Below are 26,561 nucleotides of genomic sequence, written 5' to 3' on the forward strand. Positions count from 1 at the left end.
AATCAATCCCTAATACTTAATGCACAAGTAATATATAAAACATATACATAGTGATTCATAATTTAAAATAATAGGACATGCACCGGGGCTTGCCTGAGGGTAACACTAAGTCAGTGTTAATGCTATCAAGGCCTTGGGCCCTTCCGACCCTGGGCCGGGTCTTCCGTTGCGCCAGCTGGTCCTTCTCTCTTTAGGATACCTCCATCAAACACCGTCTTGAGGTTCGACTCCATACCGCGTGCTTTACGTCCACACGTCGTACATCTAGCGTACATAAATGAGGTGCAACGATGCATATGTATGAATGCATGGATAATGCAATAAAAAGTGGAGCAATACAAGCATAAGGTCGATATTGTCTAACTATAAATAACTACACCGGCAGAGGTTAATTAAACCTTACATGAGTCTACACAAAGTTAGCCCAACTGGTTTTGCATTTTTTTTAGAATTCTCCTAACTCCAACTATGCATTTTTAAACTATAAAAGCATTTTATCTAGCACCATTAAAATTACATGTAGAAATTTTCAAACAACACACTTTATAGTTCTATCCTACCGAGCATGGAAATATAAAGCTAATAAACCTAGTTTTACATTCACCACCATTCAAATTCGAGACCAAAAATCCGGAGTATCCGGGAATATACCCGGAGTATCCGGGACAACATTTTCCGGAGTATCCGGGCACCTTCTCGGAGTATCCGGACCCCAAATCCGGAGTTTCCGGGCCTATACCCGGAGTTTCCCCCGGAGTAACCCAAACCCGGAGTATCCGGGCTTATACCCGGAGTTTCGCCCGGAGTGTTCAAAACCCGGAGTTTCCGGGCTTATACCCGGAGTCTCCGGGTCCGACAGCATTTTCGCCCCAAAAACTGAAATCTTGATTTTTGGCAAAACCATCCCACCAAAATCAAAACCCTTTTAGATCCTAGTTGAGGGATGCGTATAGAGTTGATTGACCAAAAGAAATCACTTTAAACCTCCTAGAACACATAGATCGGAGTGGCACAAGTTGAATACCTAGGATGAGCTTTTCTTGAATGAAGAACTTGAAATCCAATGCCACCCCGAGGAGGAGCACATGGGGGAAGGGTTCTCCACGCCGATTGAAGCTTCCTTAGCCTTAGGATCAAGTTGAGAGGGAGGATTTGCACTCTAGGGCACTAGAGAGAGAGAGGGAGCTCATGAGGGAGAGGGAGAGCTCAAGAGGGAGAGGGAGAGAGTGCACTCGAGGGGGAGAGGGGGAGTGAGCTGTGAGGGAGAGAGAAAGGGTGAGATCCCTATTTTAATGATTGTGTGGCCTAGAAGGCTAAAATTACATGAACTAGGAACTCCATGTCCGGAGTATCCGGGAAAATTCCCGGAGTATCCAGGGTGTTACAAGTTTCGTCAGAATGATGATACTTACGATGGTAAATGGTGGTCAGCAGACATCACGAAATGGAGAAATATATTGCGGCGCCATGCCAAAGACTTGTAGGCAGCCAGAATCAGCTAGCGAAGCGTTGGTGCTACAACAGTTTCCTAGCTGTTCGATTCCTGAAGTACCAGGAAGGACATGGAGACTTGCGAGTTGTGACGGATCTGAAAGAGCAAGGGCGGTAGCAAGATCAAGATGTCCCCGCCTGTACCTCCTGGCTCCTGCAAACAAACTTCACTACTGCCGGCGTGCTGCGACCTGCAATCACTTGAACGGCGGTACATCAAGGTCAAGGGCTCCGGTTTAAGTCGACTGGCCACCAATTCCCTGTCTCTGCCGCTTTGCATCTGTTCAAGTGGAGCTCGCACATCTCAACTTACCTATACTGTCTGATAAAATCGTGCAAGGGTGAAAGCGACGGAGAGATTTTGCTTCATCAGGCGAATTCAACAGAACGCAGAGGCTAGGAATCAGACGGGACGGGACTACGGGAGGTACCTGCAAATCCTCCTCGCTCATAGGTCGGATGATCCATAGAGTACTTTTATTTGTACATTCACATAGCTAAAGCCTGTAACGTAGACATAGTGAGGCGATCGACCATCCAATCCACCGGGCGCCTGGGCGCGCGCATCGCTGATTCACTCACGCATAGATCTCGATCACTCACTTGTCGCCACGGAGGAACAGCATGTAGAATCCGCCGAGGACGGTGGCGGCCGCCATGACCCACGCCGCGATGGCGAATCCCAGGGGCATCATCTCGCCGATCCGCCAAGTGAAGGCCGCTGTGAGCGTCGCTGTGAGCAGCCACACGGCGAGCCTGGCACGGCCGCGCGCCGGGGACCCGTCGGGGGAGGCCTCGAAGCGGCGGATGGCGCTGAAGAGGAGGAGCAGGTTGAGGTGGGAGAAGCCGACGAAGGCGAGCGCGCCGCGGTCTTCCCCGCCGACGCGGCGGACGCAGAGCGCGAGGTTGACGGCGAGGATCGCCAGGGTGACCCAAGGGCGGCGGCGGTTGCGCGCGGGGCCCTGGACCTGGTGGTGGCGATCGGAGGGATCGGCGGCGGCCATCGGGGATATCGGCGGCGGCGGGGAGCGTTCGGGTTTCGCTCACCACTCACCACTCACCAAGACTCACTCGAGTCGCCCTCACGCGTATCTCGCACGCACCGAGACTACTGTTCACATGATCACATAACGCCTAGTAGAGACTTCGCGGCGAAGCATCGTCAGATTTGGATAAAGCAGCTGCGAAGAAACCAGAAAAGGAAAAAGGGGAAAAAAACAACCATCCCACAAATGGAAACGAGCAACAACATCAACGGCGAAAGTGGCCGCCGACGAGGCCAAGTTTTTTACGTTCGTTGCTTCACAGGGATGTTGTGGGGGGCTCAATAAAAATTACTACAACCATATTCGACAATTTGATATGATAAATTCAACATTTTATTGAATTGGTTCAACATTTGATAATGAAAATGTTGAAATAGTGCAAACGAAATGTTGAAATCGGAGACATGAAACAAACATTGAAATGTTAAATTTTACATGTTCAATGGCGACCCAGCAAGCTTCTTCTCTGGCGAAAGGCGGCGCGCTGCGGCGGCATATCGCGGCGGCTGCGTGCGGCAGGCAACGGCAGGGGGCGGCGGTGCGCAGTAGGCGGGCAGCAGGGGGCGGCGGCGCGTGGCAGGCAGCGGTACGGGGGCAGCAGCAGGCAGCAGGCACAGCTAGTAGCGCGGGCGCGGCCGACGGTGATGGCGGCGGGGAGAGATTGAGAGAGAAGCTCAGGAGAGAGTTAGGGTTTGGATGGATAAATGGTTGTGATTATTTGCACGAATTTCAAATAGTGGAAGGTGGGGAAGAAAAAATCTTGTGAAAGATGGATAGGATTGGCAGATGTTGTGTGTGTAGGTCCATGTGTGTAGCGGCTAGAGAAGCATATGGGCTTTCAGGCCCAAGTACGGGTTGTGTGTTTCGGCCCATGTAGCCCGTCGAGCTCTGGCGCGCCCCCATGGCTCCACCACTACTGTCCTTCCTGGATCCTGGCCCGTTAAGTCGTCACAGACAGAGCTAAAACGAATTGAGTCCATGTAGTAACAAGTTAGGACAGACCATTTTGGTCTATCTCAAAAAAAAAAGGACAGACCATTTTGGTTTTTGGAACAAGCTTTTCCTCCTCTCTTTGCAGCATTCGTCAAAAAAAAAAGAGGTAAGTTTGCTACTATAAGAACCTCGCCTAAGTCACCGATGATGTCATGGACACCGTGTGAGGTAATTAAAATGGTTCGTTCGCACGCAATTGCTTTCTTCCGGAAATCTTCATGAGACTTTTCTTCACAGTTTGCAAATAGAGCAGGAGTACCATTCCTCATGCACAGTAGACTTCGCGGCGAAGCATTGATCGACAGATTTGAGCAAAGCAGCTGCGTAGAAAACTAGAAATAGGTGACGCCAAAGCAATCCAACTTGTTTGTTTCAAAAAAAAAACGCAATCCAACCTGTGAGCGAGACTTCGAACGTGAAGAAGCTGGGACATATGTACTTATTATTATTTTTTCAATAAGAAAAGAAAAACTCAACCCAGAAATGGAAACGAGCAACAACATCAGCATATGGGCTTGGAGGCCCAATTACGGGTTGTGCGAGTCGGCCCATGTGGCCCGTCGAGCTCTGGCGCCAGGACCCAGGAGGAGACTCAACTTTCCCATCGAGCTAGCTTCACAACTCTGAACTTTCTGAACATCACCAAGCAGTTCACCGTCTTCCCCGTGGCTCCACCAGTGCCCTTCCCACTCCTGGCCCTAAGTCATCGATGATGTCATGAACACCGTGCAAGGTAAAATTGTTGGTTCGCAACTGCCTTCTTCCTGAAACCGACGAACATCTCATCTCGTGCTTATCGGACCGTCGCACTCGGTAGCTGACGACAAGCTAGCCGCCCCCTCGGTGACATCGCCGGAACCTTCAGAAAGCTCCAAATGAGTAATGGCAGAGTAGCTGTTGGCATCGAAGCTCCCTCCACATGTAAATCTCAGCAGCTTCACCGCAGGGTGCATCGAGTCAGTTTCGCATTCGGATGACGACGGCGGCAATGGGCGGCGGAACGACGGCGGGGCTGGTCGGCGCGGCGTTGGCCGTGGTGCTGCTCCCGTGGCTGTGGGCGGCGCTGGCGCACCTGGTGTGGCGGCCACGCGCCGTAGCGCGGGCGTTCGCGCGGCAGGGCGTCCGCGGGCCGCCGTACCGCTTCCTCGTCGGCAACAACGGCGAGGTGAAGGCGATGCGCGCGGCGGCCGGCAGCGAGACGCTTGCCCGGGGCTCCCACGACATCGTCCCGCGCGTGCTGCCACACTGCCGCGCGTGGGCGGCGCGCTACGGCCGGGTGTTCCTGTCGTGGGCCGGCGCGAGGCCGACGCTGTGCGTGGGCAGCTACGACATGGCGAGGCGGGTGCTCGCGGACAAGGCGGGGCTGTTCGTGAAGCCCGACCCGGGCCCCAGCATCCTGGCGCTGCTGGGCATGGGCCTGGTGTTCGCCGAGGGCGAGGACTGGGCGCGCCACCGCCGCGTCGTGCACCCGGCGTTCGCCATGGACAAGCTCAAGATGATGACGGGCGCCGTGGCGGCGTGCGCGGGGGAGGTGATCCGGGCGTGGGAGGCGCGCGCCGCGGCGGCGGGCGGCGAGGCGACGGTGGAGGTCGGGCAGCAGTTCACGGAGCTCACCGCCGACGTGATCTCGCACACGGCGTTCGGGAGCAGCTACCGGCGGGGGAAGGAGGTGTTCCTGGCGCAGCGGGAGCTGCAGCACATCGCGCTCGCCGCCATCACCAGCGCCCGCCGCGTCCCGGGCATGGTGTACGCGCCGACCAAGGCCAACGTGCGCCGGTGGCAGCTGGAGCGCAAGGTGCGGGACACGCTCACGGCCATCATCGGCGAGCGCCTGGACGCCGCCGGGGAGGCCCGTGGATACGGCACAGACCTGCTGGGCCTCATGCTCGAGGCCAACGCCGGCGGCGGCGGCGGCAAGGCGGTGATGAGCATGGACGAGATCATCGACGAGTGCAAGACGTTCTTCTTCGCCGGGCACGACACGACGGCGCAACTCCTCACCTGGGCCATGTTCCTCCTCGGCACGCACCCGGAGTGGCAGCCACGCCTCAGGGAGGAGGTGCTCCGGGAGTGCGGCGGCGCCGACACGCCCCTCCACGGCGACGCCCTCAACAAGCTCAAGCTCGTAAGCAGCCAAGCCATTTTTCATTTGCTCGCAGCCTTGTTTGGTCGATCGACTGACCACGAAGGCTGGCGATTTGCTTGCAGGTGACGATGGTGCTGTACGAGACGCTCCGGCTGTACGGCGCGGTAAGCATGATCGGGCGGGTGGCGGCGGCGGACGCGGAGCTGTGCGGCGTGAGGGTGCCGCGGGGCACCGTCCTCGCCATCCCGATCGCGATGCTGCACCGCGACGAGGAGGTGTGGGGCGCGGACGCCGGCGAGTTCAACCCGCTCCGGTTCCGCGACGGCGTGGGGCGGGCGGCGGCGCTCCCGGGCGCGCTGCTGGCCTTCTCGTCGGGCCCGCGGTCGTGCATCGGCCAGGACTTCGCGATGCTGGAGGCCAAGGCGACGCTGGCGCTCGTCCTCCGGCGGTTCGCGTTCGAGGTGGCGCCGGAGTACGTGCACGCGCCCACCGACTTCCTCACGCTGCAGCCGCTGCAGGGCCTCCCCGTCGTGCTCAAGCTCCTGGACCCGTAGATGCAGAGCAGAGCCATACTTGTTACACGTTGGCACGTCGGCTTGACACAGGCTTCAGAGAGGATCAGATACTGTATCTCCTTGCCAGAGTTGCGAGCAATCAAGTACTAGTATAGTAGGATGAAGAGATTTGCTGATGCATTAGCTCCCAAAAAATAAATGCAACGAAATGCAACACTGGGTGATAAATAAGTTTAGGTGAAACCAACAAATCGGGAAGCTATCGAGAATAAGATATATGTTTTGCCTGAAGCTGGAAATGTCATTTGTGAGATTAAGCACACCTACTGTTAAGAGCATCTCCAATAGCTCTTGTATTTATATGAATATCTAAAATTCTGATATAGCTATTATGTAAAACGAAATAGCTAGTGAAAAAATGATGAAAACCAACAGCTTCTCCAAAATCCAAAAAGGGATGGCTAGCGATCAGCGCTAGGCATAGATGTCCAGCGGCACCCCCTGGATAGAAAATGAGGATAGAAGACGAAGTAGATAGAGTTTTTGTTGGATGAGAGTTTTTTTTGTTTTTCTTTTCTTTTTTTAGCTAACGCACCCAAGATTCATGAGCTCTTGAATAGATCTGAACTTTAGCAAGAGTGGAAGATTACTTACTGTTTTTTTAGAGATGTACTCCCTCCGTTCCAAAATATAGGTCGTTTTGACTTTTCTAGATTCATAGTATTTACTATAAATCTAGATATAACATATGTCTATGTACATAGCAAAATATATGAATCTAAAAAAGTCAAAACGACCTACATTTTGGAACGGAGGGAGTAATTCGGTGCCGCTGCCGCATGTACCTTTGCTGAAACTTTAATCGTGTATGATTCGGCCATCCAAACCACCTTCAAATTAGCCGAATGGCAAATTTCGTCCGGTTTTAATAGTTGGATGGTCGTAAATGCCTGTTTTTGAATAGTACATGGGCAGTAGTTGGACGGGCAAAAAAACAGTTTTCTACTCTTGTTTTTTTGTTCCTTCCAATTCTCTCGTGCAACCCTTGTCCCACCTGATAATGAGCACAGATGCCAGTTTCAAAGCTAGTTGCTGTCTGTCAGCTACTGCAAAGTTAGCTCTGCAGCGTCTTGCTAGAAATTTTGAATTGGCGACATGCAGCTGCAGCTATTGTCATCCTGATCGAGTCTTCTTCATAAGCTGTTGAGCGCACTACCGCATCGCTAGTCCTGGTGCCCTCAACATAACATCAAGCGCCACGGCATCCAAGATGCCGCAGAGAGATACGTGGGTCCTCAGCGACGACCATCGATCACCGTCCTTAGGGGCACGCCGCCCGCCGACGACCGCCGCGCCGATGCCCCGTCCAGGTGTCCGCGACGCCGTCGACGCCGAAGCCATCGAGGCCGAGGCCGGGCGTCCTGAGGAACGCGCCGTTTACACAAGGCTCTGCTCAAGGCCGCTCCGGCGCTCTCTGCTCCAGCCCGCGGGTGACGCACGCGCGGGCATCACGCGTCGTACAGCGCCACCGTCGCATCGAGCAACGAGCTTAGGGGAACGCCGGCCGCCACTGATCCCCCGGCCGGGCGCCCCCAACGCCGACGACGCCGCAACCGTTGAGGTCTGGGCCTGGAGGTCGAGCGCACCGGCACGTAGGTCCTAGGCACGGATCGGCGGTGACCTCGCGGGCGGGTCCAATACCGTCCGACGAGGCATCTCCGCGCGGCCCCGGCGCCGTCGATGTCACCTTTCTGGGGGAGGGAGGCACTGCGGCGCGCGAGCGCCGTTCACCGGCCGCGTTCCACGCCCAGCACCGCTCCCTGCGGCTCCTGATCGAGGAGAGGAACCAGTCCGGCCGCTGCTCGGACGGATCCAGGCCGTAGGTACGCGATCCAACGGATGCCAGGGACCCAGGGTGTGGACGGTATTTGAAATACCGTCCACCCCCAGCCTAGGCACGGGCGGCACCTCCGCCCCTCCGCTTCGCTCCTCGGCTCGACAGAGCACGGCCGCGTCCCGGGCGCTGCTCGAGACCCTGCCGGGCGACAACATCATCGGCCGCGCCCTCGGCGGAGGCTCACGGAGCGCACGCCGCTGCTGATCAAGTGAGCACGACATGGTGGCCACCGTCGACGTCGCGGACACGGCACAGCTCGAGGGCGGCGCGTGGCTTTCCGCCTTCCGTGAGCCGAGGCCGGCGGGTCGATCGAGTTCCGGGCGGGCCACGGCGTCACCGGCTGGCGGAGGAAGCGCGGTGCCGGTGGCGGGGGCCGGCGCGACCGCATGCTGCTCCCCCTACCTCCCCGCACCAGGCCGCTTCAGGAAAACGAACGTCCAGACCCTGCTCTGCGGAATCAGGGCCGTAGATGTCCGATTGGACGGCTCTTGGTCACCCCAGGGGTGGACGGTGTTTCAGATACCGTCCACCCCGGACATGGGCGCACAGCTCCCCGCCTCGCCAGAGCGCCGCCGCGTTCCCAGCGCTGCTCGCCGGATGGGGGTGCGCCACACGCACGTTATCCGAGGAGACATCTCGCTGCTCCGGGCCGTTCAGCAGCATCCACGGCGGCGTCAACCGAGACAGCACTGGGCTTGCGCATCGGCTGCCGACGAGCTTTCGATCAGCGTCCATGGCGCCGTCGACGCCGCGGCCGTGGAGAAGATCCTAGACGGGCTGGGACTCGCAGCACCGTTGCACACTTGCACGGTCTAGTCGATCATCATGCCTCACCAAGTGAAGAGCACGTAGAGCGCGGCCGCGACGACGGCGACCCGGCGAAGCGCAGTGGCACCGGCAGCGCCATCACCCACCAGGTGACCGCGGCGGGAGGGGCAGCGAGGCCGCCCCGGCCGCGGTACGCCGACCGATCGAGCGGGCGGGATCAGAAGCGGAGGAGGAGGACGAGGCCGATGGCGGCGGCGAAGCGGAACGCGCTGCAGAGGCAGGCCGCGAAGTTGACAGCGAGGGGGGTGAAGCCGAACACGTTACGCGTGGATGAATTCGCCATCGAGTGGTGCGGTGCTGACTCATTTTACCTTCGGAGTTGGGAGTCTAGCGAATTCTTTGCGCTTCAGATGAATCAAATCCCAGTCGAAATTCTCATGATGAAACCTTTGGAAACTTGAGGTATTCGGACGCTGAAGTTTTGAAAGCTTTAGCCATTAACATCTGCTTGAATGTAAGCCAATTCATTTTTCTCGTATCAAGGCTACCATATGCGCTTGGTTTGCAAGGGAGCTTCCCGGCAGTTGGAGGCATTGCCGTGAGATCCCCAATACTGCAAGTAAGAACATCAACACAAAAAGGCGGCAGGAGACCGCACCAGTTTTTGTCTGCACAGCTTCAGTTCCACGGAACCAGACAACTATAGATATCAGGATAATTGTTGCGCCAGGCTCTGGAGCATGTAAAAAAGAGAGATCAGAAGGGGAAAAAAACTATCTTCTTAATACATGCTGACAACGTTCTGAAAGGAGATAAAGGGAGAAATCAGGGTACAATACAATTTGGGTTCTCTCTCATGATACTCCAATTAGACAGTGACCAATCCAAGAACTGAGATTTAGTTGAGGTAACAATTGTACTGAGGGAACCAATACATTACAAGGTGGAACAAACAGGAGCAAACAGTGCTGTTGATATACAGATAGGCAAAACTTCAGAGTCTTCAGTGCTCACTGGTCCTAAAATTCTATACATGTCATATATATGTAGTGATGGAACCAATCACAAACATGGTACAGACGACATCATTACAGCTCGTTACACACCCCAAGCCTTATCCAAAATGGTAAAAAAAAAGAAGAAGAAGCGAAACTCCGAACATTCGCGTCAGTAAGCTACAGATCTACACATCAACTTCCAAAGGTTTTACCAGTCCTTTCAGCAGATGACACACATGATTGTATTCAGTCGTTATGCCCTTTGCAGGAGGACAGTAATTTAGAGTTGCCTGGAACTGTAAAAGAAATTGTGTCACTTATATACACAGATGGATAAAAAGAAACGGTAAAGACATTGCTATTACTTGAAGGTGGCGAGGGGAGATCCTGCTGTAGTGAAGTAGGAAGCAAGGTCTATATGCAGGTCATCATACATGCTCAGGTATGGATGGTTCTGCATCGAAGACAACAGGTAGGGAAGGGTAAAAAAAGAGGTTTAGTCGTGCAGATGATGCCTGAAACGACATGAAGATGTGAAGCTGTTTTTTTTGGCTTACCAATAAGGCTTGTGCTGATGACCTATCTTTAGCGTCCTTCTGGATACTGAAAATTCACGATGAAACATACACATCAGAGAACAGCCTCCTCTGGACAGATCACATAGCTGGCCAAACCACAGATCGAGAATACCAAGACACAATAATTATAGATGGAAACATATGATCTAAGCTTCATTGAAGTTACCTTCTCTATACTTTTACATGTCTATACTTTTACATGCATATGTAAAGTATAGAGCAGGCAATTCGACTTGAGCAACAAAACCATGAGCTAGAAATGCAGGCGCCTCTAAGATGGCGTTTTAAAATACGTTGATGATTACAAATGAAAAAAAAACAACGCTAACATGTCTCAAGTAGCTTGATCACAGCTAAGTTGTCTATAGACACCATTGGAATGGAGCAGTACAATTACCATGCAGAAATGAATGAGCAGAATTCTGGTGAAAACTGGTCCGCTGGTGCAGAAGGTGGTGGTTGATCAACAACAGCTACGAGAAGTTCATAAAAGCTATCAAAAGGAGGAAATGGAAAATTGCCGGTTGCACATTCCAGTATTACTAGCCCCAAACTCCAGATATCACTCATATAACCATGTTTTTTTCCGTTGATTCTTTCTGGCTGTCAAGAATAGGAATTTTGCTTTAGGTCATCAGAACAAATAAAATGCACAGCATTTGACGCCAAGCTGGAGTACACAATTGTGAGCTGAAAAACTTGCACTCACCGCCATGTAGTTGCGCGTGCCAATAAATGTATCTCTTTGTCCAGAGGAGCTAGAAATAATGGCACTTACACCAAAATCTGATATTTTTACTTCACCCCTGTGATTTATCAATATATTTGATGGTTTAAGATCTCGGTGTATAATGCGCCTCTCATGATGCAAGTACACCAGTCCTTTTAGTATCTGCAAAATAAAGGTGCAGTTTCAATTATAAGGTTCATGAAATGCTAATGTAGCATTTTAGTTATAGCAGAGAATCTATGCGTAGCTTCTGCCACAAGTCACTGGCCTGCTTACAGATAGCAGCAAGGTAGTCCTCAGGAATGGTTTTAACAGTCTTCAGGAAATCTGAAAGGGAGCCACCATCCATGTATTCCAAAACAATAGAAATGGCACCGTTGAAATAAAAACACTGATAGAACACGACAATATATTGGCACTGTGTTGACAGGTTTATTTTCAACTCCTTGGCAATCTGTTTGCGCATACTTTCCTCAATTTTTAGTTGAATAACCTGCAAACACAATGGCAGACAGGTGGAGATAAAGACCCTTTGCAACAGTTAGGCAGACGATTACAAAATTGATGCAATACAGAGATCATCGCGAAAACTCTTAACTTGTATCTAGTAAAATAAAGTGGAAAGAATCATAAATAAGCAGCATCAAAGAATGAATGCCTCGGAAATACCTTCAGAGCAAAAAACTGCCCAGTAAATTTGTGGCGGACCAATTGCACATTTCCACTGCTACCTTTCCCGATCACTTTGATTACGTCTAGATCATCTAAGCTCAATTGATTATCCAGTGGCTCTATAGGAGGAGCCTGAAGAACATTTTGAGCGCGTCACAAGGAACAGTATAAAAAACTTTTAACAAGTAAATAAAGAGTACAACAACAGTGGCATGAGATAAACATTTTTCCCAAATATTCCCTTTCAGAATAAATTCAACAAACAGATACATCCAATAATTCCCGTAGGCCATAGCATTTGGAGATATTTATAGCTAGTTCCTTATTGGTGTCTCACTCATCAAATTGATAAAAAGCATCAAGAGCCACAAAGCTACATATCGTTTTCCCTAATCAATATCTTTATTAGATAATCAGGGGATAGAAACAACAATATATGGAGTGCTATTGGAGAACTTTTTGGAAGTAAAAATGCTATTATTGCAGAACTTTGCCCAAAATATCTACATGTTTGCCAACAACCTTATGTTACCGTGAAGAAATATAAGAAACGAGATGGAATTATCACCGAGCAAGACGCTGATTCTCGGAGATAGGCGTGCGATTCCACGAACAAACAGGGCTCAACGACAATTTACTAAAATGTGATTCCTATCTGACTATCTCTACCTGCCAAAAGCAATCACATCAATTGCTTACTATGTTTATCTCATCATCAAGAGAAACCTCATTACAATAGCCAATTTGACGATTCCAATCCTAAGATTTTCAGACGGATGATGCAAAGACGCAACTTTTAATCCTCAGTCCAGGTGGCTTACCTCGCCTCCCTCGTTCTGCGAAACGATACGGAGGCCATCCTTGTTGACGAGCAGATCCCCGTCCCTGAACGTCCCGCTTTGCGTCCTGGCCGGAACCCAGACCCGAACCAACACCTGACAATTATTCAGCGGAACAAGAAAAAAAACCCACAGAAAGAAAGCGAGGGGAAGCTGAAGCCTACAGGAATTTGCCTATGGCGGTCTCGTGGGACGGCAGGGTGAGCTTGATCGGCTTCCGAGGAGTTGCCATCGGAAGTCCGGCCACGGCGGCGGCGGCGGGCTTTCGCCGGAGCTCAGAGGAGACGCGGGGAAAAGGAGGGGAGTCTGACGCTACAGAGCTGCTGCTGCTGGAGTTCTTTCTTGGTCGCCTTCGAGATGGGAGTGGTTGGCACCTTCAGTCCAATGCCTTTTCAACTCCTTTTTCATGCTCTGTTTTTTTCTTCTTCTGAATTTGTGCTTTCTTTTCCTTGCAGTTGCATATTCCTCTCAGTATGAAATGGCCAGATAATTGGGTGTACGCTGTCCGGCACGTGTGTGATTGGTCAATGCCATTGAAAAAACTTAGTTCATGAAAATGTTTGAATTTTGGTATTGTAGTATATTTCGTTGTTACTTGACAAACAATATTTAATCATGGACTAATTAGGCTTAAAAGATTCATCTCGTACTAATCAGTTAGACTATGTAATTATTTATTTCTTAACTATATTTAATGCTTCATGCCTGTGCCAAACGATTCGATGTGTGCCAAATGATTCGATGTAACGGGTACTGTAGAAAATTTTTTGGAAACTAAACGGGCCCGGATACACGAGGAGTGTAGTGTGAAAGTTTTTTTTGGTGAAATCGATGTGGAATAGCAGCAAAGCCAACGAGGACACTGGGGGCCTGTTTGGCACGGCTTCACCGGCTCCGGCTTCGTCTACTGTAGCGCACTGTAGCGCACTGTAGCGGCACTGTAGCACGGAGCCGGTGAAGCCTCCTCCCGCAACTTCAGCGGCTTCACTCCTCCCACAAGCAAAGCTGCTTCGTTTCAGCTCCGTGCTACAGTGCCGCGGCACTGTAGCACGGAGCCGGAGCCGTCCGCGTGAAGCCCTCCCAAAGAGGCTCTAGTAGTACCAGCAAGTTTGACTAATGCTAGACCTTAACTAGCAATAATGACCTTTCCTCGTATTGTTGAGTCACCATGGCATGAGGAACTAAATCTTGCTACTATTGCCACAAGACAGGTTCTAACCAATCAGACTTTACTAACATTAGGCGTGGCAAATTGTGACAAAGTTACGTATAAAATTTTTGAAGCACACGGACGCACATTTGAAGTATTAAACGTTGACTAATAAAAAAAATAAATTACACATTCTGCCTGTAAACTACTGTTTGGATTATTAAGCCTAATTAATTCATCATTAATAAATGATTATTGTAGCATCACATTGTTAAATTATGATACAATTAGGCTCAAAAGATTCATCTCGCAATTTATACACGAACTGTACAATTATTTTTTTATTTTATTCACATTTAATACTTTATGTATGTGTCCAAACATTCACGTTTTTTGTCAAAAATTTTATCTAAACAAACCCCAAATATATATGCACTAAAACAACTCGTAAAATGCATTGAATTCAGGTGGTCTTCCTCATGCTAGCGCTAACCTCTTCAGGGAGAACAATTATTTCAGGTCACTAAAACTACTGATACGCTTCCCCCTGATTTTGACAATTCATGCACTAGCTACCCAGTGCTTGGAAGCGTCCGTGTGCCCTGGCTGGGAGGGCACCAGATGGGATAGCTTCCGTGCCAATGACAGGGCTGCACGATTCCAAGCTCCAAAAACCAACAAATCGGGCGGCCCAGAGCGCCGCCGTATCTACAGAATCCACGACGTAATGATTGGCGAGATGCAAATAATGCCCTGGATTAGTTTCATCTAAGGCTATGTTTAGTTTCCAAAAAAAATTCTATAGTATTCGTCACATCGAAACTTCGGACTAATACATGAAGTATTAAATGCAGTTAAAAAGATAACTCATTATACAGTTTAACTGTAAACGACGAGACGTATCTTTTAAATCTAATTACTCCATAATTGAACATTAAGTGCTAAATAACAACAAAAATATTACAATACCAAAAAATCAAAAACTTTCGCGAACTAAACAAGACCTAAACCGAAGTTTCAGTTGCAAAGCCAAGGATACACTCGACATGCGTGCAGCTGCAACCGCAGTTAGCAACAGCAGCTAGTGACCTCATGAGCTAAACGTCACTGGACCACAGTGTGAGCCATTCGTGACTACTTGACTAGCCACAGTAACTCCGATGGCAATTGGCGACGGGATGGGCCGTGTCTTGGCCTGGAAAGTTCAGTCAAGCCTCTGGACTCCGGCGAGATTTCCAAGGTGACGGCGACGGCGAAAGCGCCGGACAAGCAGGTCCTCCTCGCCGGCCCGGCGTCGCCGCTGACCTCTCCGTCGTCCATGCGCCCTTCAAATCCGACGGCGAACCGACTGACGCCGAGGTGAACGATGCCGACATTTACAAAGGCTTTTTGTGCCGGATGCGAGGCTTGGACGGCAACCTGCCTCCAAATCTCCAATTGAAAGCTCTCGAGTCTGGAGTCTGGACCCTGGTGGAGGTGCTGGGATCATATCGACGACAAGGTGTCTTTCTTCAGTCTTCACAAAAACACAGGATACATTCCTGCCCAATGGGAAAAAAAGAAAAGAAAAGACAAGATACATTTTCGGCATTTACCTGCCGTCACGTACAGAATTACTCACCAACAGTTAAAATGCCCATTATCTCGAACATATTTGACGGTGACGAAAACTCTAATCTGCAGAAAAGGGGTGAATGGGTGCAAAGAAAGGCACACATCGCACAATTCCATTTGTGTTGGTGTCACACAAGACTTCTGAAAGGCATCATCAGTCAACTGCCCATTACTGTTACATACAGGCTGATCACAGGTCATCTAAAGATCCCCACCGCACGGACTATATTTCTAGCTAGAGGATGACGGAAGGCAGCAATCAGCGATCGTCCTGGGCAGCAGGCAGACGGAAAGGGAACCTTGCGAATTGGATCTTAAGGAACGGGGAGTTAGGCTTCCTGTCATCAAAGCGGTATGCTGCAAAGATCAGGTGGAAGATCAGTCTCTGCAAATCTATCTGAAACTCTTTTACATGGTAAAAAATAGTTAGAGGCCTGTCCGGTAACTGCTGGAGAGAACAGTCAGCAGTATCCATGGATAGCAAGTATTTCAAGACAGCATTCAGGATGGCATAAATATAAAGTCTCCCGATATGCATATTCTGAAAAAAAAAAGGATGACACCAATATAAAGTCCATTTATATTTCCCATTCCTGCAATCCCTATTCAAACTTTATTTTACCATGGTGATTCGAAATGAGGGTGAATAACGCCTACACTCCACTCAAGGATATGCAGGAATATGAAATCAACACATGAATGAAACAAATCAGAGGCACAAGAAAAAGGACCTCGGAGTTTATGCATAGCAGCGCGTGCACATTTTGCATTCTCAAACTCCACAAAGCACAGGACATAAGCCTTGTCACCACTCTGCAAGTAACAGCAGGAACCAATATACAATAAAGTTTAGGACAATCAAATGAACGATATAATGAACAAATGAAAAGAAACCCACTAACACAGTAACAACGGACTACCACCAAAGCATGAATAAGGAATGCTGTGGTAAAGAAAAGCTGTTTATGTAGCACCCAAGGAAATGAAGAATGCCTTGAAAGAAAAATATGAGCAGCAAAAGAAAATGAGTAAAATTTGACATCACTTTCAAACACAATCAATATATAGAGCTAGCTTATTTCCTATTTAATTCAATGTATAAATACATATGAAGTTGAGTCTATGGTGAGTGATCTCAATGCCATGGATAACCCACCATGGACTTTCTGAACATTATATATTGATTGGGAACCCTCTAAATACATGCTCTTTGCTTGGCTAGCAATCCAAGGCAAGATATTGCCAGCTGAGCCGCTACTAGCTGGGGCAGGGCCCAAAATTTATTTTTCGTCCCATCATGCATGCAATCCTTGGCAACAACCAATTATCTGTTGTTTCACTGCAATTAGTCCCTAGCTGTTTGGAATGCACTATCATACTGGCAGCAAGTACCTTCCCTAGAAAACAACCAAGCTAAAGAAACACACCCCAACAAACCTACGTACAGTGGCCATGAAGGAAACAATCCCTAAGAATGGCTCATTTGGAACGTGGAGACACTCTAAATTTGATAGACACAACACAATGGATCTGTGTCAGATGGCCATGAAGAAGAAAATCAAGTCTATCTATACCCAATGACCACAATCTGCAAACAATGTAAAGAGGGGGGAAATTTCTAAAATCTTTCAACTTTCAACAAATAGAAAAGGATATTGCCAACTCATTTGCCAAGTCAAGGATATTGCCAGGCTATGGGTAGAAGCAGGTGCTAAGAATCTTAGATCTGTCATAAGCTCCTGAGGCTCTTGCATCTGGGCATCCCTTCATAGTTTTTCCTGTTTTATTTTCTTTGCTCTCTCGCACAAACCTCTCAATAAATAAATGCAGCTTTCTTGCTTTTGAAATTAGTGCACTATAAATTTCACCATATCTTAACATAAACCAAGTTCAAAAATATGAATTAAATGCAATGTGCAGATTTGCAATGGAATGAACAGCATTAAAAGAAATGATGCAATGAGAAGAATAATTAGACAAAAAAATCAAGTGAGAAGAAATGATGCATTAACAGGCAAGTACATACACGCCTGGGCTCCTTGTGCACTACTCTGATGTCCTTGAAACCATCGAAGGGCCGAAACAAATCTTCCAGCAAAAGTTAAGGCTTGCAAAAATGAAACTTGCAAAGCATGAAAATATGATGCAAAAGAATGCTAAGTGGGAAGGATACGGGCTACTTCTCTCCTTGTGCAATCAGTAGGGAGACAATCAACAAAAAGAATGTTGGATTCATTTTCTGATGGCCCGTCAAAGTTTGGAAGTGGACTGTGGCGCTCCACATCTGGAATACCAACACCTTTGCCTAGAGATGAACTTCTCCCCATTACAGACGGTTCTTCCAAAATACTAGGTCCCAGTGCCCTGGCTGGAGCTAGTCCACTCAGCCCAGCCAAAGATGGGTCTTCCAAAGGACTAAGTCCGTGTGCCCTAGCTACAGCATGTAGTCCACTTAGGCCAGGCACAGCAGGATTAACTACTCCTGGACCATCCGAACCATAACCATAAACCCTTGGTGGAAACGCTACCTGCAGATCAAAACAAAGTGATATGTGAGATAAAGGTGGTTGCCTTCCTCTTACTAATGAATCATCTAGATGTTAGTTATATTACATTGTTTCTAAGAACATCTGGTCCACCCGGTAGACTTGCATTGTTTCTAAGAACATCTGGTCCACCCGGTAGACTTGCATTGTTTCTAAGAACATCTGGTACGCCCGGTAGACTTGCATTGTTTCTAAGAACATCTGGTACACCCGGTAGACTTGCATTGTTTCTAAGAACATCTGGTACACCCGGTAGACTAGAAGATCTTGAAGCATAATAAGCTGCTAAAGAGCCCTCAGGTGGAAGATACTCAGGATAACCACCCTGTGGATCTGCTAATCAAATGAAGCTAAGAAGTTAACTAATGGCAACAAAACACATGATGATCAGTTCTAATGCAAGAATAAATGCCTTTTTCAAAACCCAAGAAGAAGAAAAGAAAAGGAAGAGGAAAAACATGAAAAGTGTCTCATCACGCCATGTGCTATCAAAGCATACACACACCTATATATTCATCTTTGCGGTGTATAACTCTGCCTGAAAACTAGCCTCACACTTTTTCTAATTATAAGCTACAAAAAAGTAAAATCTATCCAAACCAAAGTGCAGTGTGCTATAACAAATCATCTAATCTACAATATTCAAAACTTAACACTCAGAATAGTAGCCTGATATTGCAATCCGGTCTCCCATGTCACTTGGTCATCACGCCACATGGCCTCTTAAAACAAATTTCCAATAGCTTTACACATTCTGGACATCTCAAGTCTTAACATCTTACTGGTAAGGGCGTAAGCCTAAGAGGGCAGGAGGAACGGTTCCATTATCTTAAAAAAAAGGGAGGCCTTACAGTAAGAAAATAAGGAAAGCGGGTCTGCACTATACTCTTGCAAGGGCACTACGTGCAGCAGTACAGCTCGATTAAATTTGTTCTTCCAGAAAATATGACGCGTTCTCAGAGACGCAATCGGAAAGGCAATGCCTAGAAACCGTGAGCAGGTGAAACCTAAATTTCAGTATCAATTTGGTCGGCGATGATGCTCACTCGCCCCCCCCCCCCTTCCTGATCCCTGATAGCCCCAAACCTTCAATTGCGTCTACGAGATTTGCAGACTACCGACAATCAATAACAAGCACAAATCTATCATACAAATATTTGTCCGCGCAAAACGGACAGTACAACCATGCCCCGGTTCGTCGCGTGAGAGAGAGAGCGGGCGTGGTACCTCTTTCGTAGGAGGGGTGAGGGGCGTAGTCGCGATAGCGATCTGCCATGGGCAGCGCGGAGTCCGGCGAGCTGGGACGGTGGACGGCGCCGGCGCCGGCGACTTCCACACCGGGAGGTTGAGCGATGCGGGTAGGGACTAGACAGCGCACAGGAAATTGCGGCCCTGGGGACGATGTGGTAGAGACTGGGCGAGGAGATTGGGCTGGCCTGATTCTGGGGAGGGGCTCACGGCCCACGACTGGAAATAATGCATCCTATTCTCAATTCGACACATCCCTAAAAAAAATCCCAATTCGACACGGTTTTTGAAAGGTAATTTGAAATTGAATCGAGTTGAGAACTGAGCGGGGGCTCACGCTGCCCGCCGCGGTTCGAGCGCCGGCTCGACGGGGCGCCTCATCTCCTTCTTACTTAAAAAAAATTGAATCGAGTTCGGAGATGTAACCCAATAAAAAGCAGTTCGATGAAAAATTGGGAACAGGACAACCGGCGCAAAAACAAATAGACAACGCCTTTACTTCCCCGGCAATCTTCGCCGCACCGACCGACCGACCGCCGCCGCCGCCGCCCGTACGCCCCGGCCCCTCGCGATGCTCGCCAGCGTCGCCGACCCTCCCGCCGATCGCCGCGCGTCCGCCTTCCGCCGGTTCCCGCCGGGCTGCGGTCGCCGCACCAATGCCGCCGCGAGGCTTCCCCCTCGACATCCGCTTCAGGCAACCGCCGCCGCCGCCGCATCCGAACCCCCGCTTCCGAACCCCTCCCTCGCGCGCGCGGCCAACAGAACCGCCCCACCGGCACCGCAGCCAAAGCGAGCCCGCCCCGCGGCCGCCTCCTCCTCCGGGGCCGCGGGGCCCGGTCCCGGCGTGGGGAGCGGAGGGGAGGCCGCGGCGGCGGTGACAACCGCGCGCCGCGTCTCGGCCGTGCGGAGGTACCCGCCGGGCTGCGGGCGTGACGTCGCGGCGCCGAAGCCGAAGCCGCCTGCCTCGGCGCGCCGCGTCTCGGCCGTGCGGAGGTTCCCGCCGGGCTGCGGGCGTGGCGTCGCGGCGCCGGAGCCGCCTGCCTCGGTGGGTGAAGGGAAGGGTGAGGCCGGCGCGGGCGAGACAACCGCGGTGCAATGCGACAGCTACGCCACGGCGAGACCTTGCGATCCGGAAGAGTTCAGTTCCAATGGTGTTGTGCAGAACGAAGGCGGCGGTGATGCCGGCGCGCAGGAGGGAGCTGATGGGAAGCCTTGGGCGGTGACTGGCCTCATGGCGGTGCCGTTCTTGCCATCGGCGCAGTATGGAAGCAGGTCGTGATGAATGTCTGAACCTGCTGTAAAGCATGTGCGAGACGTGGTGCGTGGTTTGTTTGACAGGTTGGAGAGGTTGCATACGAGTTGGATCATTTTCAGATCGCAGTCGTATGTGCCTTTCTGGATGGTGATCCTAGTGACAGTGAAAGATTTGCTCACTTCTATATATAGCATCAATTGCTTCATTTGTAAATTATCCCATCTTACAGTCAGAATTGCATGATTTTTTCCCCCGATGGATGAGTTGCACTTGCAATTTCAGTGCAGACCAGAATTGGTAATATATATGCTTAGAATGCTGGTATTACTAGTCAGTTTCATATTTTGTTGAGCGGTTAGTAACATTGTAGTGGAACATACCTTCCACAAAATGCTGGAACACTTTCTGTTGACTGAGATACTAGTAAGCAGTATTGCAGGCTTAAACCACCCACAGAACATTTTCACTGTGTTCGGCTGGTGGTTAGAGCTCCAGCTCTACAGTGTTTCCCTCTCACATTCCTCCAGCCACCAGCCAGGTAACAGTATTTTTCTCTCACACCACTCCAGCTCCAGCCTCCAGCTCCAGCCTGCCGAACAGGGTGTTTGTGTTCGATCTGTAGTCTTGCGCGTCAAAGTACAGTTCATAGCAATTCAATGATGATAAAGACAACTGAATGCTCTTATTTTTGACTCATTGCTTGATAAGGACAGGATGATTCATTCTTGTGTGTTTCATGATAGTAGCTGCACTGTCACTGTTCCACAAATGTTCTGTCCTTTGTATCTATGATGAGTTAATGGATCCTGTAAGTATGTAAGTGACCCATAACGCTTTTCAATGAATAAATGCCAAATTGCTTCATAACTCAGTCTATGATGAATGACCTTTTAGAAATTTTTCTTATTTTTTGTTCATTGCAATAACTGCATTACAGTGTTTGGAAAAGATAGATAGATAGAGAGAGAGAAGATTTTCTTCTTGGTTGTGTTTAGATCCCTGGAAAAGTGGGAGAAAAAGTCACATCGGATACTGTAACACACTGTAGCACTTTTCGTTTGTTTGTGGTAAATATTGTCCTACCATGACCTAACTAGGCTCAAAAGATTCGTCTCGCAGCGTACATCAAAACTATGCAATTAGTTTTTTTATTTACCTACATTTAGTACTCAATGCATGGGTCATTTGCTATATTTAATGTTTCGATGTGATGGAGATGTGATGGAAAGTTTGGATTTGGGGGGGGGGGGTTTGGGGCATCTAAACACACCCCTTGTAGAAATATGAATGCAATGATGTGACATCCAACTGATTTTTCTGCTAATTAAACATTGTTATGTATGTCCCTGTTTATGTTCATTGTTCCACATGGGATTATTTGAACAGTTTGTTTGTTTTTTCTTGTGAAAGATTTAGTTGAACAGTTAATTAAGGTACCTGTTAATATTATATCACTTAAACCTTTATTGTCTTTTACATTTGCGTTCAGATGTCTCAGTTGTTAACTCTGAATATTTGCCAGTAATATGGTCATGTTTTTAGGATGCTTGTCAGCTTGGGAGGGGAGATATTGGATAAGCTGAAAACATGATGGGATGCCGTTAACTATTTTCTTAGTCCAATGACCGTCATGGAACATTTATTTAACAAGAGCACTGTTGCTGTTCTATAAAGCAGCAGAATCTGAGATTTTGATGCCAATTATGCTTGTATATAATTTATGTTTCCCTGTCTTTCCTTATTTGATGTATTCATTTCCCATTACTCTAAAAGAGTAAACCGCTGCAGAAAATTTCATATCCGCATAAACATGGCCCATTATATCAACTCAAATTCATTCAAAATTTGAGTTTCTTATCTATTGCTATATGATTTTTCGTACATTATGTTGAAAGAGGGAAAGGCTTATGTACTTGTTGAGATTCTTGACGTTTCTCAATAATGTCACTGCTTCTCTTCGAGATTATCCTTGCGACTTGTGCTGTTGTGCACTGATGGCTCTTATTAGCTATGCTGTCAATGTTGATTTCAAGAATATGAAATTTGACCATTTCTCTAATAATCTTGCAATGGTCCATCAATGTCCAGTCTGAAGACATTCGTTTTTAATTATATTGGGAAGCAACTCTCTTTTGCAGGTTTAATCCCTCTTCGGGAGGATTTCTCGCATTTTTCGCAGTTTCTAACCATTCTCTCATGACCTTTGCCTGTGTATTTACTTGGATCATGGATAGTTGCCTTCATGGCATTCCACCAAGTTAAGTTTTGTGACTCGTTTGATCATTTGCATGTTCAATGACTTACTTGCCTACAGTGCATTTTGCTCCTTACAGGTTTGTACAGCATCAATGTATTGTCTTAGTTTGGTGATTTACTCCCTCAGTTCCACTCCACCTCGCTTCTCATAGTTGTTCATGTTCCTTTTCTTCCATTTTGCATCTGAAGTTTCTCAACAAACCTAGCACTGTTTAAGTCATATTGCTCGTTTGATGAGCATGCTGCTGCCAGCTATATCGTAAGGCGGACAGGAGGGCAACATTCAAAGCCATAGCATTTGCACGATACAGTTATGTGTCGAAATCAACATGCTCGTTAGGTATAACCGGAAAAGCTCATCTTAGCTTCAAGGTTAAACGGCGCCCCATGTTAGCTGTTTCTAGGAATGGTCTTCGTGCATCCATGCATCTTAGCCTCCATCAACAATCTACAACTACAAGGTCCTTTATCAGAAAAAAGGGAAAATCTACAAGGACAAGAGTAGTATATGCACTGTACCAGGCTACTGCATCCACCATCTGAAAATAGATTCTTCAGCACCTGAACTCAAAGCAGCCAACCAGTACCCTGCTAGAAACTTTCCACAATAATTTACCAGGGCCTTGTTCAGTTGCCTTCAAAATTCCAAAATTTTACAAGATTCCCCATCACATCGAATGTTTCAATGCATGCATGAAGTATTAAATGTAGCTAGATAAAATAACTAATTACACAATTTGTCTATAATTTGCGAGACGAATCTTTTGAGCCTAATTAACCCATGACGAGTAATGATTACCAAATATAAACGAAAGTATTACAGTACTTTACACCCAAAAGTTTACGCATCTAAACAGAGCCAGGTCACTGGATTCTGCTCTGCTCCCTCAGCGGCTCAGCATCTTTGCAGCGCATTCAATCTCAATCTGACATCTCGTGCAAACAATTATCTCTGATCTCGGCGAAGACTGAAGAGATGTGTCTGGTTGCCGGTATAGTAGTTCACTGGCATTGAAGGAAGTCTGGAGCTGGGGCAGCATTGGCCATTGGGGCATTTTCAAGCTCAATGATGATACTAAATTCTTCCCCGCTGGCACCCTGTACTTGGAAGATCTTCAAATCCACCTCCATTCCAGTAGCTGTTCTGCACCTGTTTCTTCTTCAGCGGTTCAGCACAGACCCACTGTCCTCCGGTGCTCATGACCTTTTTTCTCCCCCGGCCGGACTGGACCCAGAATGCACGAGCTCCAGTCCAAGCCTCCAACTGCAGCTGCATAACCAAGTCCCAGTATCCCAACATGTGCAGCAATAACTGACCAGTGGTTGCGTGGTGGCTGTTGGTGCTCCTGATCTCACCCCTGTTCCTGAATGAGCGTTTCATTCTGGGCGCTGGAGCATCCAGCGTGGTGCGTCGTCAAGTTCGTCGCAGCGTCAGCACCGCCTCAACCACCCCAGTGCTCGGTGCCTCGCCATCACCCCAATTAATAGTCGCCATTGCAGATGGGGAGCATGAATCAATGGCGGATATGCACTGCGAGGCAGGGCAGCGTGGACCGGACTCGGCGGGTCGCCATGAGCGCGTGCCATCTTGCATTGGCAAGGTCTCATCATGCCTGCTGCACCATGCCCTGGTCTGGAAGAACAGCGGCTCTGGATGACAGACAGCTGGGGCCTACAGGATTAAGCTCGGGTGCTTGTCAGGACAGTTGCTCACATGCCTGTGGTTATGGACCCCTAACAAACTCCATTAATCACTGCACTAGTGTGATTCAGCTCAGCTTGTGTGTGTGTGTGTGTGTGTGTGTGGAGGCATAACTAGTAGTATAATAAAGCTCACAGGACACAGCGGTTCCGTTACACCAAAGACGTGGTTCGAGTCTCTCAGAACGCTCGTCAGATGGCTCCGGCGGCGACGGTGCAGGCGAGGTGGTTGCTGGGCGCGGCGCTGCTCCTCGTGGTGGGCGCCCTCGGCGGCGGCGCGCAGCCGCTGGTGCCGGCGGTGATGACGTTCGGCGACTCGTCGGTGGACGTCGGGAACAACGACTATCTCCACACCATCATCAAGGCCAACTTCCCGCCCTACGGCAGGGACTTCGCCAACCACGCCGCCACGGGGCGCTTCTGCAACGGCAAGCTCGCCACCGACATCACCGCCGACACGCTGGGGTTCACCACCTACCCGGCGGCGTACCTCAGCCCGCAGGCGTCCGGGCAGAACCTCCTGATCGGCGCCAACTTCGCGTCCGCAGGGTCCGGGTACTACGACCACACGGCACTCATGTATGTAAGTACACATCACATCATCATCAGTGACTGACATTCCCAAGGATTCCAAGATCTCATCTTGGCACGAACAAACAAAATGCTGGTCTGATCTGTGTGACATGGCCAGCACGCGATCCCGCTGTCCCAGCAGCTGGAGTACTTCAAGGAGTACCAGTCGAAGCTGGCGGCGGTGGCCGGCGCCGGCCAGGCCCGGTCCATCGTCACCGGCGCGCTGTACATCATCAGCGCCGGCGCCAGCGACTTCGTCCAGAACTACTACATCAACCCCCTGCTCTTCAAGACCCAGACCGCCGACCAGTTCTCCGACCGCCTCGTCGCCATCTTCAGCAACACCGTCTCGGTGAGCTAGCGGCTCGATCTCGATCATCGCCGGCGACGTGTTCCGATCCGGCCGGATAGATCATCTATAACACAACCTTCGATGGTTCTGATGATGGCCGTCTGCTTGCAGCAACTCTACGGCATGGGGGCGCGGCGCATCGGCGTGACGTCGCTGCCGCCGCTGGGGTGCCTGCCGGCGTCGATCACGCTGTTCGGGCACGGCGGCGGCGGGTGCGTGGCGAGGCTCAACCGCGACGCCCAGAGCTTCAACCGGAAGATGAACGCCACCGTGGACGCGCTGTCGAGCCGGTACCCGGACCTCAAGATCGCCGTGTTCGACATCTACACGCCGCTCTACGACCTGGCCACGAACCCGCAGGCGCAGGGCTTCACGGAGGCGCGGCGCGGGTGCTGCGGGACGGGGACGGTGGAGACGACGGTGCTCCTCTGCAACCCCAAGTCGGTGGGGACGTGCCCCAACGCCACGTCCTACGTGTTCTGGGACGCCGTCCACCCGTCGGAGGCGGCCAACCAAGTCATCGCCGACTCGCTCATCACCGAGGGCCTCATCCTCGTCACGTAATAAACCACTCGGCTCGGTCGGTCACCGGCCGGAGCTGCTACTGCTGCACCTGTTTGTGTGCAGGGCAGTGTCCTTGGATGAAACAGGCTACAAGCTACATCATTGTGCGCATCCTGAGAGAAAATAACACAAAGTTATCACTAGGTGTCTCTAGATTCTGTAAAATTACTCTTCTCTTTAAAAAAAACCGAATGATGTTAATGTCTCAGGAAACTACTACTGTATAAGCCACATCAAAATGAAGCCTTTTGTTTATTATCAAGTTTAACTTGGCATTTGTGTGCGCGCGCGCCTGCGTCAGCCGTCAGGAGAGGTTCCAACAGTTTAGTTCTTCTATGTCAGCGGCCATCCGTAGGCAGTATACCAAGGCAGAAATCTGCAAGATTGCAACCGGTTGCCTCCTCCCTCCCAAGCCGAGAGATCCTATCTGGAGTGGCGGCGGCGCTGGACTGGAGCGGCTGCAGGAGCCGGGAGGTGCTCCAGATGAGGATACAAGGATGAATTTGGCCGTACCCAGCGCGCACAATTTTTTTTTAGCTGAAACAATTTGTTATGATGCTAGCTAATATACTTGCACATTCCTATAGGTGATACTGTGAAGCATTTATTTCCCTTATCGGTTTTCATCACGACATAATTAAATTTCACATGACAACATCTCGATCAAAATCTTTTCAAACAAAATTTTG

The 26,561-nt window shown here is 49.6% G+C and overlaps 6 protein-coding genes across 9 annotated transcripts; 3 read left to right on the plus strand and 3 right to left on the minus strand.

The window, feature by feature from the left end:
- Positions 1–1,437: 1,437 nt before the first annotated feature.
- Positions 1,438–2,631, minus strand: LOC120705000. The gene has a single exon (XM_039989549.1). The coding sequence runs from the start codon at positions 2,493–2,495 to the stop codon at positions 2,091–2,093; it is 405 nt and encodes a 134-aa protein (XP_039845483.1). The 5' UTR covers positions 2,496–2,631; the 3' UTR covers positions 1,438–2,090.
- Positions 2,632–4,317: 1,686 nt separating this feature from the next.
- Positions 4,318–6,459, plus strand: LOC120705001 (cytochrome P450 709B2-like). Its single transcript, XM_039989550.1, has 2 exons — positions 4,318–5,655; positions 5,739–6,459. The coding sequence occupies exons 1-2, from the start codon at positions 4,504–4,506 to the stop codon at positions 6,168–6,170; spliced, it is 1,584 nt and encodes a 527-aa protein (XP_039845484.1). The 5' UTR covers positions 4,318–4,503; the 3' UTR covers positions 6,171–6,459.
- Positions 6,460–9,664: 3,205 nt separating this feature from the next.
- On the minus strand, positions 9,665–12,997 carry LOC120702608 (mitogen-activated protein kinase kinase 2-like). 2 transcript variants are annotated; one of them, XM_039986466.1, is made up of 10 exons: positions 12,778–12,997; positions 12,596–12,680; positions 11,772–11,906; positions 11,371–11,595; positions 11,082–11,264; positions 10,770–10,975; positions 10,352–10,397; positions 10,160–10,248; positions 10,034–10,090; positions 9,665–10,003 (listed from the first exon to the last, which is right to left on the minus strand). In XM_039986466.1, exons 1-9 carry the CDS (start codon positions 12,843–12,845, stop codon positions 10,075–10,077), a joined length of 1,053 nt encoding a protein of 350 aa, XP_039842400.1. In that variant the 5' UTR covers positions 12,846–12,997; the 3' UTR covers positions 9,665–10,003; positions 10,034–10,074. The 2 variants fall into 2 exon arrangements, with proteins under 2 accessions (XP_039842400.1, XP_039842399.1); XM_039986465.1 differs by having other exon boundaries at positions 9,694–10,090; positions 12,778–12,996.
- A 2,336-nt stretch (positions 12,998–15,333) lies between these two features.
- LOC120702609 (RNA-binding protein 2-like) lies at positions 15,334–19,345 on the minus strand. Of its 3 annotated transcripts, none has more exons than XM_039986468.1 (6): positions 19,151–19,345; positions 17,991–18,256; positions 17,551–17,905; positions 17,404–17,465; positions 16,109–16,190; positions 15,334–15,734 (listed from the first exon to the last, which is right to left on the minus strand). In XM_039986468.1, the coding sequence occupies exons 1-6, from the start codon at positions 19,197–19,199 to the stop codon at positions 15,637–15,639; spliced, it is 912 nt and encodes a 303-aa protein (XP_039842402.1). In that variant the 5' UTR covers positions 19,200–19,345; the 3' UTR covers positions 15,334–15,636. The 3 variants fall into 3 exon arrangements, with proteins under 3 accessions (XP_039842402.1, XP_039842401.1, XP_039842403.1); XM_039986467.1 differs by having other exon boundaries at positions 17,991–18,259; XM_039986469.1 differs by lacking the exon at positions 15,334–15,734 and adding an exon at positions 15,752–15,918 and having other exon boundaries at positions 17,991–18,259.
- A 397-nt stretch (positions 19,346–19,742) lies between these two features.
- LOC120704962 (immediate early response gene 5 protein-like) lies at positions 19,743–20,450 on the plus strand. The gene has a single exon (XM_039989513.1). It carries the CDS (start codon positions 19,743–19,745, stop codon positions 20,448–20,450), a length of 708 nt encoding a protein of 235 aa, XP_039845447.1.
- A 4,052-nt stretch (positions 20,451–24,502) lies between these two features.
- LOC120702611 (GDSL esterase/lipase APG-like) lies at positions 24,503–26,134 on the plus strand. Its single transcript, XM_039986471.1, has 3 exons — positions 24,503–24,966; positions 25,075–25,308; positions 25,420–26,134. The coding sequence occupies exons 1-3, from the start codon at positions 24,580–24,582 to the stop codon at positions 25,870–25,872; spliced, it is 1,074 nt and encodes a 357-aa protein (XP_039842405.1). The 5' UTR covers positions 24,503–24,579; the 3' UTR covers positions 25,873–26,134.
- The last annotated feature ends 427 nt before the right edge of the window (positions 26,135–26,561 follow it).

The sequence above is a fragment of the Panicum virgatum genome, chromosome 4K (assembly GCF_016808335.1).
Source record: "Panicum virgatum strain AP13 chromosome 4K, P.virgatum_v5, whole genome shotgun sequence".
NCBI classification, from domain to species: Eukaryota; Viridiplantae; Streptophyta; class Magnoliopsida; order Poales; family Poaceae; genus Panicum; species Panicum virgatum.

Coding starts and splice junctions, on each gene's coding strand:
- LOC120702611 (XM_039986471.1), top strand. CDS start 24,580: ATGGCTCCGGCGGCGACGGTGCAGGCGAGGTGGTTGCTGGGCGCGGCG. Junction 24,967..25,074: donor ACCACACGGCACTCATGTAT/GTAAGTACACAT, acceptor TGACATGGCCAG/CACGCGATCCCGCTGTCCCA. Junction 25,309..25,419: donor TCTTCAGCAACACCGTCTCG/GTGAGCTAGCGG, acceptor GTCTGCTTGCAG/CAACTCTACGGCATGGGGGC.
- LOC120702608 (XM_039986466.1), bottom strand. CDS start 12,845: ATGGCAACTCCTCGGAAGCCGATCAAGCTCACCCTGCCGTCCCACGAG. Junction 11,596..11,771: donor GGCAGTTTTTTGCTCTGAAG/GTATTTCCGAGG, acceptor TTGTGTTTGCAG/GTTATTCAACTAAAAATTGA. Junction 11,265..11,370: donor TTGCTGCTATCTGTAAGCAG/GCCAGTGACTTG, acceptor TTTATTTTGCAG/ATACTAAAAGGACTGGTGTA.
- LOC120702609 (XM_039986467.1), bottom strand. CDS start 19,199: ATGGCAGATCGCTATCGCGACTACGCCCCTCACCCCTCCTACGAAAGA. Junction 17,906..17,990: donor CAGATGTTCTTAGAAACAAT/GTAATATAACTA, acceptor TTTGATCTGCAG/GTAGCGTTTCCACCAAGGGT. Junction 17,466..17,550: donor CACAAGGAGAGAAGTAGCCC/GTATCCTTCCCA, acceptor TTTTGCTGGAAG/ATTTGTTTCGGCCCTTCGAT.
- LOC120705001 (XM_039989550.1), top strand. CDS start 4,504: ATGACGACGGCGGCAATGGGCGGCGGAACGACGGCGGGGCTGGTCGGC. Junction 5,656..5,738: donor CCCTCAACAAGCTCAAGCTC/GTAAGCAGCCAA, acceptor ATTTGCTTGCAG/GTGACGATGGTGCTGTACGA.
- LOC120704962 (XM_039989513.1), top strand. CDS start 19,743: ATGCTCGCCAGCGTCGCCGACCCTCCCGCCGATCGCCGCGCGTCCGCC.
- LOC120705000 (XM_039989549.1), bottom strand. CDS start 2,495: ATGGCCGCCGCCGATCCCTCCGATCGCCACCACCAGGTCCAGGGCCCC.